At 50.6% G+C, this 15,163-nt stretch overlaps 1 protein-coding gene across 11 annotated transcripts in view; it reads left to right on the top strand.

Moving 5' to 3' along the window:
• Nucleotides 1-15,163, top strand: part of LOC119442887 (electroneutral sodium bicarbonate exchanger 1-like) — a 215,272-nt gene that overhangs the window by 114,761 nt on the left and 85,348 nt on the right. The window contains exon 1 of one of the 11 annotated variants that reach the window (XM_037707933.2): nucleotides 2,762-3,039. The exons of 9 other annotated variants lie outside the window; for them this stretch is intronic. In XM_037707933.2, coding sequence (XP_037563861.1) covers nucleotides 2,999-3,039 — 41 coding nt within the window. In that variant the 5' untranslated portion in view covers nucleotides 2,762-2,998. Of the gene's footprint in view, nucleotides 1-2,761; nucleotides 3,040-9,031; nucleotides 9,269-15,163 lie in introns of those variants that run through there. One more of the 11 variants, XM_037707934.2, reaches the window with a different exon arrangement.

Genomic DNA, 15,163 nt, shown 5'->3' with positions numbered 1-15,163 from the left:
AACGAACGAGTGCGACGCTGAGAAGAGATAAGGCTGAGACGCATGCAGATAGTGGCGACGCGCTTATATATGCGCATGCTATCGCGCTGAATCACGAGGGGGCTCTATTCGTTTCCTTGAAATGTCGCCGAATCGGCACGTGTGTCCGAGGTAAATAGGTAGGGTGGGCGCTTTTTGCCTTCTGATGGGCCGTGAGCCAGGTGTGTATCTTCTCACACGTTCTCGTGACGTAATACGTTTCGGTTTTGCCGCTCGGTGTTGACTCTGCCGCACGATGGAAGAAGGCGGAAGTATAGTGAGAGCGCAGAGATGGTCATGCGCCATCTTCAGAGGAGAAGGCGACTGGAGGATGGACCAGACGTATACGGGTGGATTGTTTTGCTGCGATATCTGCTGTATACGGATTCTTAACTCGACTTGCATTTGTACGGAGTTGTCGACGGCGCGTATCATAGGACGGTCAGTACATAAGGGGGTTAGTGCGGTGTGCGGTGCCTAGCATGCATGTATAACCACATCTCTCGGTGAGCTATTTCACCTTTACATGCCTACACCTTGACACCTTGACAGCATTAGACCGGCTGGACCCAAGACCTTTTGCGGAAGCGATGATTCTTGGACCATGGCCGTGCGCATTGATGACGATAGAAAGCAACGAGGGCGTTTGCTGTACATTAATTACCTCAAGTCGACAGCTGTCTGCGACAGTTTATGGACTTGGTACGGAACTTGTGCTCTCTCTCTCTACCCCATTCTTTTCGTCCCCAAATCTCCTTCCCCCAAGTGCAGGGTAGCAAATCGAACGTGTGTCTGGTTATAACCAGCCTGCATTTCCTGTCTTCTCCCTATGTGTCTGGCGCTCTTTGGCCACATCTGGCCTTTGCGCCAATAAACCACAATAATCATCATCATCCCTCTGTGTCTCTTCATGTGCGGTGTCAGTAGCAGACTAGCAGTTGAATCACTCCGAGCTAAGCGTCCTTTCGTCAACGCACTTGATTTACGACTGATGCGAAAGATAACCGCTAAATTAAGCGTCGACAGGAACAACAGTCTCACTCGCGTGATCTACGAGGTGTGATTGGTGAAGTGTGCTGATCCCGACGACTGCATGTGCGTACCAGACGCGAATCGCGTGGTACTAGCAAGGGAACCTGCTGACGCGCTTATAATATCGAAACGCTGTTGAGACATGAAGTGAGAGCAAGGAGTATAACGATTCACTTTCGATAGTATCAGGGCGACAATAGGCTTCGGTCAATACAGAGAACAGGCTGGCTGGCTTCAGGAAGGGATATTTAACAATGAATCGCAGAGTACAACCGACCTCTTTATATCTTTTTTTCTTCTTTTTTTTTTCATTACGACAAGGCGTGTGATTCAGTAGAGATACCAGTTTTCGTGGAGGCATTCCGTAGTCGAGGAGTACTGGAAACATACGCGAATATTCTACAAAGGTCGGTAAGGATTCCGCAGCTACTTTAATTCTTCACAGGAAAAAGTATGGACTAAAACTAAAGTCAACAGTTGTGATCGTGAACTAACATTAGTGCGAATCAACGCATGTCCTTATCCAAAGCGTTCGCGGTAAGGTCTCTCTTGCTCACTTAACCTCGCTTTTCTATTGGTGTTGTATAATCCTCCGTTACTTGGGCAGGGCAACATCAACATGGACGGCTTTCGTAATGCACAGTTCTGGGTGCTGACGTTGGCTTTTTTGATTTTTGTATGACTCGTAGAGTGGATAAATCGGAGTGGTACAGACCTACAATCTGGGGCTTTCCTTGACCTTTCAGAGCCCTTTGCCGTCGTTCTATGAATTCCGCCGAGCGGCTTCCTCACTTGCGCAAAGCCGCTACGCGTCCTGAGTTGACTCTGGGCGTGCACTTGTATTAGGGCGTAGCGTGACCGTCACGCGTTTATCTCCCGGCTTCTCGCCACGCCGTCTGTTACATAGGAAGAGGGAGGAATTGAGAAGGAAAAAAAGAAAAGTCTGTCTGCAGAGATAGCTGGAACCTTCCGCTGCGCCGCATTGGCGTCATGCGCCACGGCGTAAACATATAGCATTCCGCGAGATGAATGGCTCAGTGTGTGCCTCGTGTGGTTTTAACCTTCCCTCGCCCCAGCAGCTCGCTTCGTCACATGTCGCTAGTTCTAATTGTGCGACACTTCAGCCTTGCCACCCACGGAGCCGGCCGCTATAGCCTAGCTAGCTGTGTGCAATTAGGTGTCGTCAATTTCGTCGCGCGAGCTTCTCATGCCTCTACGAGAGAGGGAGCACCGAGGAGGGAGGGAGGGAGGGAAGAGAGAAAACGAAAGAAAGGTCGGCCGCATCCTCCAGACTCCGCGGGACGCCGCAGCTAACAAACCGGCCGCGTCGTCTCGCTGCTCTCCCGTAGCACACGGTGCATTGTCTTAGCGGGCAGCGCTGACGCGTACGCTCCTGTTTTTTTGGCAACCGATTTTTGTGCCTTTTTGAGACGCCTTCGCGCGGCCTAACGTGCTGAGGCGGCTTTTCAGTCCTTTCCAAGGAATGACGACGTCTTCGGACGTCACGTGAAGTAGGGGGAGTTGGGGGGGGGGGGGGTCCTCAGTTGTTCGCTAGCAACCCCCTTCCCCCTCCCTCACGCCGCAAGCGGCAGCGAAAAATTTTTTGGACTGCACGCGAACACAGGGGATATAGTGCAGTCCGCTCGCCCCAAGGGTTCTTTCTCAGTGTGACGCGTGTTCGCGGGGTTCGGGGCTAGGACGATTGAGGAGGGGTAGAACGAACGAAAAGTTACGAAGAAGAGAAAAGAAGTTACGGGGCAAACACGGGAGCTTCGAGTCTTCTTAGGACATCGGCAGTCGACAGATAGTAGGATCTGCGTAGAGGAAAAACGAAAAAAAAAAAAAAAAAAGCGTGTGGTTGACGAAGACGTTGGTGGTTGTGTTGCGGCGCCGGCGTTCCCTGTTCATGTTCATCACGTCTCGTGGAGGAGCCTGTTGATACATACCAATGGATCCCATCTCGCCGCATCACCTCAGCGTCGACTACCGGTAAGGGACGACGCGTGGCGAGCGCCAGGCGGCACCTGTTCGCGCTGCTGCGTTATGGCGTTGCGCAATTCGAACGGGCATGCGCCATGCGGGACATGGGTGCAGGATTTTGCAAGGACACGGTGACCGCGGAGTGAGTAGCGAGTGCGAGCCGCGTGGCCAGCCGCATTTTCCAGTCTGCGATGAAAACAGGATGCGCTATTAACGGGGAGGAATTTCTCGCAAACTAACGCGAGGCAGCCGGCGCCAGTTTGATAAGATCCTTACGTGGGCTGCGAGGCACTTGACGCTTACAAATTGCCGGCTGTCCGTTCTCGCAAGCCAGCGCATCGTGCGTGCTTCTCGTTTGCAATATACGGAGGAATGCGCACGGTCTTTCTCTGTCAGGGCTGGGCAAAATCTGGGGTTGCACAACGGACATTATCGATCTTGAAGGTGCGTGAGGGATTAGACAAGAAGGAGTAAACACTCTGCGCAGTTTGCGCACTTTTTCTAATCCGTCATTACGCAAAGGCGTTTAGGTTTTATGAGCGTGTTTGCCTCGCGGCGGCATTCCTAGTTGTAGAGAGTTTAATTGCCAAACTATAGAACACCGAAGGAATAGTCCAGGCGCCTCACAGTCGCGTTATGTTGTAGCTGTGCGTGTCTAGACTACCGCGCGGTTGCAGTGCACGCGTGCACTGTCCCCGTGTCGGGCGTCTTGTTTGCGTCTTGCGCCGCGGCCATAGCGCGGCGTGGCCGATCGAAGCTCGCGCACGCGCGCATCAGGCCAAATGTGGCAACGGCACACGTTAACGCTGTGTACGTCAGTGAAAACAACTACGAAGAGAGCGCTGGCACCAGATTTCTCTGCTGTGAAATGTATACAAAATATAGCAGTATATAGAGCAGAGCGATGTATAGTTCTGGAGTGACGCGCGCACGAACGAAGCTACCAGTTTTACGCTTGCAGTAACTGTACTCCCCCGCTTGTCCCTTATATGCTTTAGTACGAGTACGTTTTTCGCAACACCTCCTAGATAAAGGGAAACCTTTCTGCTTGGATTCGTGACGTCACTATAGGTATAAGCACAAGGCCCATGCATTTCCAGAGGCAACGCTTAGCTCGTTATCTTTTTTTCCAAAACGGTCTTCAAATAGACGACGATGCCGCAGCCACAACTGTCTGTTGTCAGGGAGGAAGAAGGGCCGGAGGGGTGCTGTCGCATGCGCACAGAGTCCCTGCGCCATCACGAACTGCAAGAGTCCGTATCGCGCAACTTGTGGTCGGCCTTGTTTGAGTACCAAACGCACACGGTACGCTCGTATCTCCAGCTTCACCGAGCTCGCAAGATACACCGCTATTCATCACATAGTTTTCACTTGGCCCACGCCTGCTGCACCCGTAAACTGGCACCAGAAAAGGACATCCAAAATATAGGCGCAGCACTCGAGCGTGCGACTGAATGGGCCAGATGCGTAAGCGCCGAACGAAGAGAGTCGCGCTACTGTGTGCCTTCTTTTTTGCTTTATTTCTTTCCCCCCTGTCAAGCGTTCCGATACCAATCACAGGATTCGTGACTCTTTCGACGTGAGGCAGCGGCAGTCGCTCCAAGCACGCCGCCTCGCCTCTTGGCTTCCACCGCGGCGCGTGATGTGGGCGCCTATATACGCTCGCCGATAGGAATGCCGTAAAACACCGCGTCCTGCGCGGCACAGCTGGTCCCGCTGGAAGGCCCGACCTTGGGCGACCGATCAGTGGGTCAAGTTTCCGCGCGCGCGCACGCCCTGTATCGACGCGTCCCGAATCCAACGCGCCGCGAGGCCCCCACCGCATGCGCGCGGAGGCGAGCAGCCGCGCGACGCCTGCAATCGACGTCCCTGGAAAAGGAGCGAGACATTACGATGCGCGAACCAATGGGGCCGTGCTGCGCGCTTACGAACCAAGTATTAAGCATTAGCTTCGGGATTTCTCGCTGCAGCCGCTTAGATATACGGGGAGCAACGATAGTCCGAGCTTAACGTCTCGACGCGTGGTACGGAAAGAAGGTCGTGTAGCCCGGAACACCGTTTGGATGTCGCAGTTGGTCGGCGTCCTGAAAGCGTTACGCCGTTTTACGCCTGCGGTAGTCAGTTACGCCTGCGGTAGTCAGTTACGCCTGCGGTAGTCAGTTACACTTGCTGTTCGCACTGGTTCTTGTCAACTGCTTCCTCTTGTGTTCCATATGTCTAATAAAAAAATTAAAAATAAGAAGAAAGAAAGCATAAAAGACGCAAAGGTGCGCGCCAAGATCTCGGTGGCAGCAGCCTTCGTTCGCTAAGTGCATGCTAGGTGGCGCTACAATGGGGCCACCAATGGGGCCAACCGACCTCAAGTAGGCCGGTTGGCTTTGGGAGCACACGGTAATACGACAAGTGAGGCAGTGCATGGAGACATGGGTTGGGCCTCTTTTGAAGTCAGAGAAGCACAAAGCAAAATTAGTTTTGAAGAAAGGCTCAGGAACATGGATGAAAATAAATGGGCGGCTAAAGTGCACAAGTATCTCTACATGAAAAGCGTGGACACAGAATGGAGGAAGAGGTCAAGGAAGTTGGCAACCAAGTACAGGATAATCGAAACTGTAAATAGACAACCAGGGGTCATCAGAAAGAAAGTGAGAGAAATAGAGACCGTGAATTGGATGCAAAGAATGGAAACGAAAAGGACAATGGAGATTTACAAGGATGAGAAGAAAGAAATTAGAAGGGAAAATCTGTACGATAACACAAAGGGCAGTGCCTTGCTATTCGAGGCTCGAGCCGGTTGCCTAAGGACGAAAACATATCGGAACAAATATTCGGAACTAGGTGAGATATGTGTATGCTGCAGTAAAGATCCAGAGACCACTCAGCACATCCTAATGGAATGCGACGGGATCCACCCAGCGAGAACCGTAGGTAACGTGCAACTCCCAGAAGCGCTTGGGTTTAAAGTGGAAGGAAACATAAACAGATCAGCCGTAGAGATCAGCAAGAGACGATTAGAGTACTGGTGGAAAAAAAGCAGGGAAAAGATGGATACGACCTGATCTCTTAAAATCATAGGCAGCGGTACAAGCTAAATTTTTGAAAAAGGTATACAAAAATGCTAGATAAAGAACATGTGTAGTATACCTGATTAAATCAAGCAGGCTAGGTGACTATTTGTCGCCACCCCGTTTCAAAGGGGATGCCAATAAATCATCATCATCATCATCTATCAGCCACCTGTATATATCCAAGTGCTGTGGTCAGTGACCAATTTGCATGTGTTTCTGGAACGGTGCTGTCTCTTCACCAACGTGCTGCTTTGCTGGGATCCACGACTGTGTCCAGGTTGGGTGCACATAACTGAAGCTCGCTGCTGTCCTTCAACGAGTGATGTGTGTAACTGGCCCAACTCGCTGCGCTAGACCTTTTCTTCTTCTTCTTTCTTTCTTTTTATCGTTCCGCACACTAGCCGCCTTCCGAATCGCTCGATTTGTCTTGCCCACCAACCGTCGTGTCGTACAATTATTCATTCTAAATGCGACGGGAAATTAGAGGGTTAAGCCTGCTTCAGGCTAACAGGCCGCGCCCCCTATAGCTGCTCCCCAGTGTCTCGCGTCGTCCGATGCTCGACGGAGATTGGAAGAACGTCTGTGGAGGTCCCGCTATGGGGAGCTGTACGGCGCCAGCCAACGACGACGAACGACCGAGCGACCGTGAGCGGTCTCCGGAGCGCTGTCTTGCTCCAGTGAGCCTCGCGCATACATACGCCGATATTTATCGGTACCACGAGCCGAAGGGCACCACGCGCGCTCGTACTTCCGGTGCTGCTGAGGGCGATAGAACCCTGCTGCCTCTGTCTGAGCCGTTCGTACGCACCGCTTCTCCTCGAGTTCTGGGAGGGGGAACCGGTCGGTTGAATCCTTCCGGACCTTTTCGGCCGCTTCTGCCGCCTACGACGCGTCGACCCTTCGCGGATATGGCTCTCGAGATCTTGAAATGCGCCGTATCTGTTTTTTTTTCCCCCTTCAATCTAAGACATCCGAAACGTCACAGCGACTGCTAAGCGTCCAAGGTTCTCTCGGCTTCCTTTCGCTTTTGCTTCTATAGAGACGCGTGTATAGCGTGACTTCAAGGAGAGCAGCCTCGTGTGCGTTCCACTATAACGTTCCACTGACCTGCCTGTGACGCGCGGCGACGCGGCTTTGAAATCCTGACCCTGGGAGGTGTGTGTATCCGCGCCGACGGAATGCTCGGGAAGTTCTCGGCTCGTTTCTCGTGCTCTTCGGCAGTATACTGTAGTGTGATTTGTAGTTATCGTTTATTTCTGCTATCCCTGTCCTTACCCTCCGTATCATTGTACTTGAAACGTCGGCTCCTTCGACCGCCAGGGTTATGACTAACACTTCTGTATAGTGGCGTCCGTCGGCGCTCAGCATTACAGGCATACTATTTCGTTGTTGTATTTCTCCCCCTGCCACATAAAAGGACGACCATGCAGCCAGCCCTCAGCAAGTGAAACGCGATATAATCCTCGAGTTTGGCCTTCGCCACATGCTGCGGCTCAGTGAAGCCTGCGTTCCTCAGCTGACACCTGAATAGCGCCTGATTACAACGTTGCCTGATTAGCACACTGGCGCTCACACCTGTCTCATTGAACTGGGCACGCGTGAAAGCGTTTTGAGCGCGCGAACGCGGAGCGCAAAATGCACCCGGGGCCGCGCTCGCTCCCGTTGGCGTGATTTACGACTATACACATTCACCTATTTGTCCCGAGATGGATGTGTCATGGTGTGAATCGTGGATCCAGTGACTGTACATACCGGTCTGTAGTTTGGAGGTTATAACGGTTACAGGCCATCCTAAAGGAAGATGCTGCATTGATTGGTGTGCGTGGCAAGACCACGTGAGGTATACCAGGTGGACTACTATAGTTCGACCGCACATGTATATACTATTCCTCTAAATCCATCTCTGAACCCATTTTTGAGAGTTCTAGTCTGCAGTCTACAGATTTTTATACTTCTTCGCTTTCTCATATACTTGTCGTTTTCACCACATACAGTGTACAGACTGTCTGTAGACCAAAGTCGGTAAAAGTTTTTTTTTTTTTTAATCTCTGGTTTAATTGTTTTCCACAAACCTCAAAAGAGGTTGTTGCAGACAATTCATATATATTAGACAGCAAAAGTGTAACCTTAGGTCCACGCGCTTTCAAAAGACATTGTACATATTTCACATGAGACATATACAGTGCGGTGTATATATTAAAGGGTGAGTTACATAAGTGTAGATCTTTTCTCTACATGTATACAATCGCCCGGCTCTGCAACTGTATTGATGACTTGAGGTTGGTGGCGCTGTGACCTTTCTATATAACTGTGCAATGCATTGTGACCTTTCTATATAACTGTGCAATGAATGCATTGACATAGCTTCAGCCGTTGCATGCAAGTGAAGTGCCAGCAAGGCCAGAGCAGCAGATTAGAGCATTCATTATGTATCATGGTAATTTTTTTTTAGATTGTCTACATGTACAGGGGACCACACTTTCTAAAAAAATATGTGCGTGATGCCTGGACAAACTCGTAACAATCCCCATATCGACAGATTCTTCCTTGCCTTTCATGGGTGTTCAAATAGGGTCGCCGACAGTTTCGGGTCACGTATGCGTCACCATTTGTGCTGGCGCAGCAAAATTAACGAAGCGAAGTCTTCCGCTTTTGCATATCTCCCAAAAGTCTTCTTTCTGCCATGGATTATCACTTTCAACACGTATAGTATAGGTATATGAAAGCGGCGATGAGCCGTCGTGCCCGCTTTGTCCTAGGCCCGCCCGGCCTGTGGAATAATAACAAAAAAAAAAAGGGACGTGCGTATATCTGACGTTCAACTGACTGGGCTTGTTGTCGTGTCTTGAGATAGGGGCGCTCGGGGGCCTTTCACTCTATTATCTGCCGTCGGCGTGCAAACATTCTTTCCTTTCTGCTCTCGTGAGGGTCCGTGCGCGCCTTACCCGCGAAGCCTCGCTCCTCGGTGTGGACACCTTTTATCGGCGCGTTTTTCAGTCGGCGCGGTATCGCACCGTGTCTGCCACCAGGGCGACGGGCCTTCAGACGCCGAAGTCTCGGCGACAACGATCGGCAGCGACTTCGACTGGCAGCGACCGCTTCGCGCGTGCCCCCACACAGAGACACGGACGCCCGAAAATCGCAACCATGCCGTTCCTACAGCTCCAGAAAATGTACGTACGGATTGTGCCGAGAGAGATAATAGCCGCTTTACAGTAGTAGAGAAGGTGAGACGTATAAGCGTCGCGATGTCTCTATCTGGGCTGTCGCTATATAGGGTATACCGTTCACGAAGCGATCGTGAACGTCTTCGTCTACAGTCTATAGGCATTTTATACCTGTTGCGGCCACTTTCGTCGGTACGTTTGCGTGCTTAGTACTCAGTGCACATACAGTATAGTATGGCGACGGTCAGGTTAGTCGTAGCATTGCGAAAGTTGCAGCTTATGAGGACTGGCCCCATAAGCTGGTAGCCCCAGGTCATGCCCCAGGTACATATTTAGTGCGTCGTCTCATATCCGATTGTCTTTTAAAAATTCTCTAACTCGAACGTCCCCGTTTAGAAAGGACAGATTCGAAATACACGTATGCGCTCGTTGCACATCGTTAGAGCTCCCCCCCCCCCCCCCCCCACACACACACAACGCACACACACACAGAGAGAGAGAGAGAGAGGTGTGGGGTGGGGGGGGGGGGGGGCGATCAGTATGTAGCCTTAGCGCGTTGCACTTTCGCTTTATGCCTTCGTTTTCCGCCCTGTTTGCCGATGCGACAGAAAACAGCAGTAGAAGCATGGAAGTTGTTATTGTAATGCTTTTATTTACTTAGAAATGGCTGCTCGTCTAACGGAGACTCCCGACAGGGTGAGCATGCAGCAGCGGTAGTACTTAGCACATTCATCCTGGTGCTTAGTCCCATAGCTATAGAGGTTAGATTCTCGACTGGCCCTGTGTTACAACCAGTGATACTCGAGTCATAATCTGCGAGTAAAGAAAGAGAAAAAAAAAAAAAAAAGCAGAGAAAGAACAAATCTGCTCGCGTGCGTCAGAGTTCTTGTTCGCGAACGGGACCTCTTGAAACCGCCGCAAGATAGGTGTATAGATAAGGGGAGCGCAAAGCATCGACAGTGTGACTAGCTCCTGTCGTTAGTTTGTTTTTGCCCCCGTGTTTTGTACTGTTTTTTTTTCTTGTCTTTGTTTTTAATATGCGGTCGTGTCGCGACCCCCAACCTTGGTCACTCGCAGGGTTTATCGTTATTTTGAACACTTGCTCTCAGATGCACACGGTGCGCAGTATCTCGAGTGCGGTTCCGAACCATTCAGACAGCAAATTCAGGTCCGTGTATGCCGAAGCTCCTCGGCTTGTTTCTACGGTCACAGTCATGCAATTATGACGCAGTGCTCCGCGGATATACCTCTTGGGAGAATAAGAAACAGGCGGGAATAAGTAGGAGGAGTGAAATCGCAGCGACTCTTATAAGCTTTCAAACCACTCAGCGCATTATCAAAATTGACTGTGCGACGTGCAGTCCAGAGGGCGTATTGCATTGTAGCGTGTTACAAAAGTTACTATGTAAACTCTTCCGTTCAATTCAGTTTTCTTCTTCTGTGACTTATTTTCTTCTGTGACTGACTGCATAAATCCAAAATTTCTTGCGCTGCAGATCTCGTCTCATCAATAAGGTCTGTCGCAATAGCCCGGCCGCGGCGGCCGCATTTCGATGGAGCCGAAATGCAAAAACGCCCGTGTGCTTGCGTCGTAGTGCACACGTTAAAGAACCCCAGGTGGTCAAAATTAATCCGGAGCCCTCCACTACGGCGTGCCTCATAATCAGAACTGGTTTTGGCACGTAAAACCCCAGAAGAAGAAGAATAGCGCAGGATACGCCGGGCAGGCTCGTACGCGTGCACATCCCAATGCACAGGTGCGACAATCTCGCTTGCGTGCACCAACGTGGGCCTGCAGGTAACCGCATGAAATGCATTTTCGAGACGTATATATTTCCGGTGAGGCGGCGTCGCTATACGCGTGCGTCCATTTTGCACCGTGCAGATTAATCACGATGTTGCCATATAGCAAATTGCATATACCGTTTACTATTCGTTTTGACTGACATCCAGGAAGTACACATATCAACCGGCATTATTAGAGCGCTGCCATTGCGCATAGCGAAGCGTGCGCATCGACGCCAGGCTGACAGCGTCGAAAATGCCGTTCATGTAGTATAGTTCGCCTGTGCCCCGTTCTGGAGCTTGTCCGTTCGCTCCGCGATTCGATTCATGGGGTTTGCCTCCCAAACCGACACTCGGGCTATGAGAGACGCCGTAGTGGCGAAATCCTGGTTAGTTTTGAACACCTGGGGTTCGATGGCGGCGAAGTGCAAGAACATTCGTGTACTTCGATTTAGGTGCACGTTAAAGGTGTGCACCTAAATCGAAGTACACGAACGTTCCTGCACTTCGCCGCCATCGAAATGCGGCCGCCGGGAATCGAACCCGCGACCTCGTGCTCGGCAGCGAAACGCCGTAGCAATTTACCTCCCGTGGCGTGTGTCTGCATGCACGCATCACAGCGTATGGGGGCGTCGTGCACTCCGAACGAAGAAGGCTTCTCCCGCGGGCCTCGATCGATCGCGACATCTTCAAAGATGGGGTCGTTCCGAATTTTTTTTTGTTTAATACACGAGTATAATTTCAATCCAATCACGCATATGTCCCGATCGTTTCATGTTTCCTTGAAACACGTTCTGCAGCAAGGCCAATTATACGTAGTACATTCTCAGTGCGGGGCCTCAGGTGACTGGAGCGCCGTGGACGGTGGAGACGGCTTGTGCTTCTCTATGATGCATCACTTAGTATAGCAACGATTTCTTTCTTTCTTTTTTCTTTCTTTCTGTAATCACGGCTGTCATATCTTGCATTAATGCGAGCAACTTCAGTTTTTTTTTCTCCGCTTTCTTTCTCTGCACTCTGTAAAACGCTACATACAGTTACTGAGAAGTTAAAATTTTTTATTGCACCCCCCCTCCCTCCCCACTTGCTTTTCTTGCCGCAGTCTATATATATATATATATATATATATATATATATATATATATATATATATATATATTGTTGCTTATATTCTCTGAGACTGTCAGGTTTTGACTGGATCTCTATATGACGCCTCAATCTTCGGCCTACAGATTCCTGCGGTGCTTTGCCTGTCCACTTGTTCAGCTCGCTCAACTTTCCTGTAATGCACGTGACAAATCATCGGCTTCTGTTGCATATAACCCGAGCGGACGGGCGCCATTCCGAGCGTTCGTTCAGCGCTTCATTTTACTCAGTAAGGGAGCCCGACATAGGAGGAAGTATCGGTTCCTCGCCCATTGTATATTCCAATTTCACTGTTGCTCATTCGTTCTTTCTGTCGTGTTTTCAAATTTATATATTCGAATTTTACTGTTTCTCTTTCGTTTTCTCTTCTTTTTTCACCAAGAAAATTGCGATAGTAATTTTAGCTGCGATTACACGCAAAACAATGATTATTGTGGCAGTACGTGCATGCAGTTGTGCTTCCCACATTGACCTTTCGTGGGTAGCACCAGCTGGAGCAGCCGCGAGGCTCAATCAAGGTAGCGGGCTCAATTATAGGAACACGAAAATATCGCTTAATTTGCTTCGCAGCGGACTGTTCAAGCGTATTGGACAGTAGTGTCAACATCTTAAAAAAACTCGAGTGTGCTGTCAAAGATGGCCGCCGTACGCAAGCGGAACGTGACCGTTTCAGACTCGGTGCTCAGACATGACGGCGCTTCACTTCCTTCAGTTCCCAAAACGTATGCTGTACCATTACCACAGATTTCCTTGCTTACGTAAAACCCTGACTAGACTGCGTGCGCCCGCGCATGACATTTTACCGCCTTTTCCGAGATCACAGACCTGAAATAGTTTTCGCCGCGCAGGCTTCGTTAACGTACTCCGAAATCTCAGTACGCGGGTGTTCTCGCGCACCGCCCCCGTCGAAATGCAGTCGGGTTTTTGTCCCGCAACATCTCGTGCCCACCACTGTCACATGCAGCAGAGCTTGAAGTCGTAGAAGTCAATTCGGCGTAGCCTATAGAGTTAGTGCATATAGGCTCCAGTAGCTCTAGCGTAGCCTAGAGTAGCCTAGGGAGCCTACATAAAACAGCGGTGCATGTGGGCTCCCTTGCGTAGCCCTGCATGAAGCGCCCCCTAACCCGAACGTCACTTTGAACGTGTATATATCAGGACGCGCGGAACTTTGTTGTGAGGGCGTTTCGTCACTCGCGCATGCGCGTCTAGCAGTCCCGCTGTCGGTATGGGCCAGGACGTGCGTCCCCTTTATCGTGCACACCCTTTCGCGCGTCGGGAGGGACGACCTCGGAAGAGCTCACGTCTCGCTTATACATGTGGCAGGGGCCGCTCGCCATACTCGACCCAGCGTTCGCTCGTGCCGCTTCCGCGGTCGTGGGCACTCATATATATATCTACTGCGTGGGCGACGCGTCGCCTGCCTCCTGGTTGCACGCCGCGTGGTTCTCTCTTTATGCGCGTAGCCGAACGAGACGAACGGCCGATCTCGCGAGCTCTCTCGTCGGCGGCCGCGCCCAGCGACAGCGCCCGACCGGCCACGGCGTCCGCTTTGATGGCTGCGCACGCCCTGGTCGTGGGAGCTCGGTGACACGGAAGAGGCTTGTGGTGGTTGGGATTTACGAAAGCGTGCGTGCGTGTGTTTGTGGTGGGGCGTGGAGAGGGCTATACCCCGGATCTGGCGAATGAGACCTGAGAACGTCAGCGTCGTCGTCGCCAACATCCTGCGGCCGTATTTCACTAAAAGAAAATTCCAGCCAATCCTGATGCTGGAGATACTGCTGATGTAGGCGGCCGACCAATGGCAAATAGCAATTACGAACGCACCGCTTCGTGAATTCGACCCGCGTACCATTTTTTTTTTTTTGTACCATTCTACGCTCATCTGTTCAGATTCCCGTATTATTGTTGTGCACAGGGGATGCTTTATTTCATCTGCGAAGTAACTGTTTGATGACGTTGTTTATTTGGCCCTTCTGTTCTAGTTTGCAATTCATTTTTGCTTGTATATTTGATTGCAGCCCATCCGGCTCCTCTATAATGTAGTGTATGTATACTGAGGGTATAAATAATGAACTATTAATTAGATCTGTACCGCATTGCCGCACCAAGCGTAGATACGACACCGCGGAGATCGATTTCGCATGTGGAGACGCTAGCAGCCGCGTTTGTACACTATTAACGCGGATATCATTTTGTTATAGCCGCTGCAATCCTTGCACCAAATATCCTGTCGAAATGTGTACGCGAACTTACATTAATCAGTGAGGAAGAGTGCGAAATCAAAGCGGACTCCCAAGCACAGTTCGAGCGCCTGCGCAGTACATCATCTCAGCCATTGCTACGATGCAGCCAGTTAGGCGAAGAAAAATTTTAGTGACGTGGAATTTCTCATTCTTTTTTTTTTTTTGGTCGACTGTTCGCCACTTTTCATTTCTTCCTCTTCAGTCTTGCACCTGCATCATGCATGCCGCGCCCGTTGACCTTCTTTTCCAGTCCGCTAATGTCTGGTCCCGTGTTGTACCCCGGCTTGGGCGTTCTTTTTGGCGCATTATACGGTGAAGAAGTTCTATGTCTCCCATCCCCTTGTTTAAAAAAAAAAAAAAAGTCCAACGGAATTCGCGCCATCGGTGACACGCGTTTGAGTCGTGATCTCTCAGCTCATCGTTGATTACTTCCGTGTTCGGCTAGACGCTAACGCTGAAATGAAATATGTATATATAGGTCCTGCATATCAGACTTGCGAACTATTTTGCTCCCTCTTGCGTCTCCTACAACTTGATTGTTGTCGATTTGTGATGTTTGACGTCCTAAAGAGACACAGTGTCACACCACTTGCAAACACCCGTAACCGCACCGACGTATACACCGCATACGCGCAGCTATACAGCCCTCGCCCCCTTTGCTTTTGTGTTGCAATCGGAATTTCCTCTAGGCGTCCCAAAAAGGCTTGGCAGTTCTGCTGCGTTGAAA

This window comes from Dermacentor silvarum, chromosome 2 (assembly GCF_013339745.2).
Source record: "Dermacentor silvarum isolate Dsil-2018 chromosome 2, BIME_Dsil_1.4, whole genome shotgun sequence".
Classification (NCBI taxonomy): Eukaryota; Metazoa; Arthropoda; class Arachnida; order Ixodida; family Ixodidae; genus Dermacentor; species Dermacentor silvarum.
Note: the sequence above shows the minus strand (reverse complement) of the source record. Positions and strands in the feature narration are given on the sequence as shown.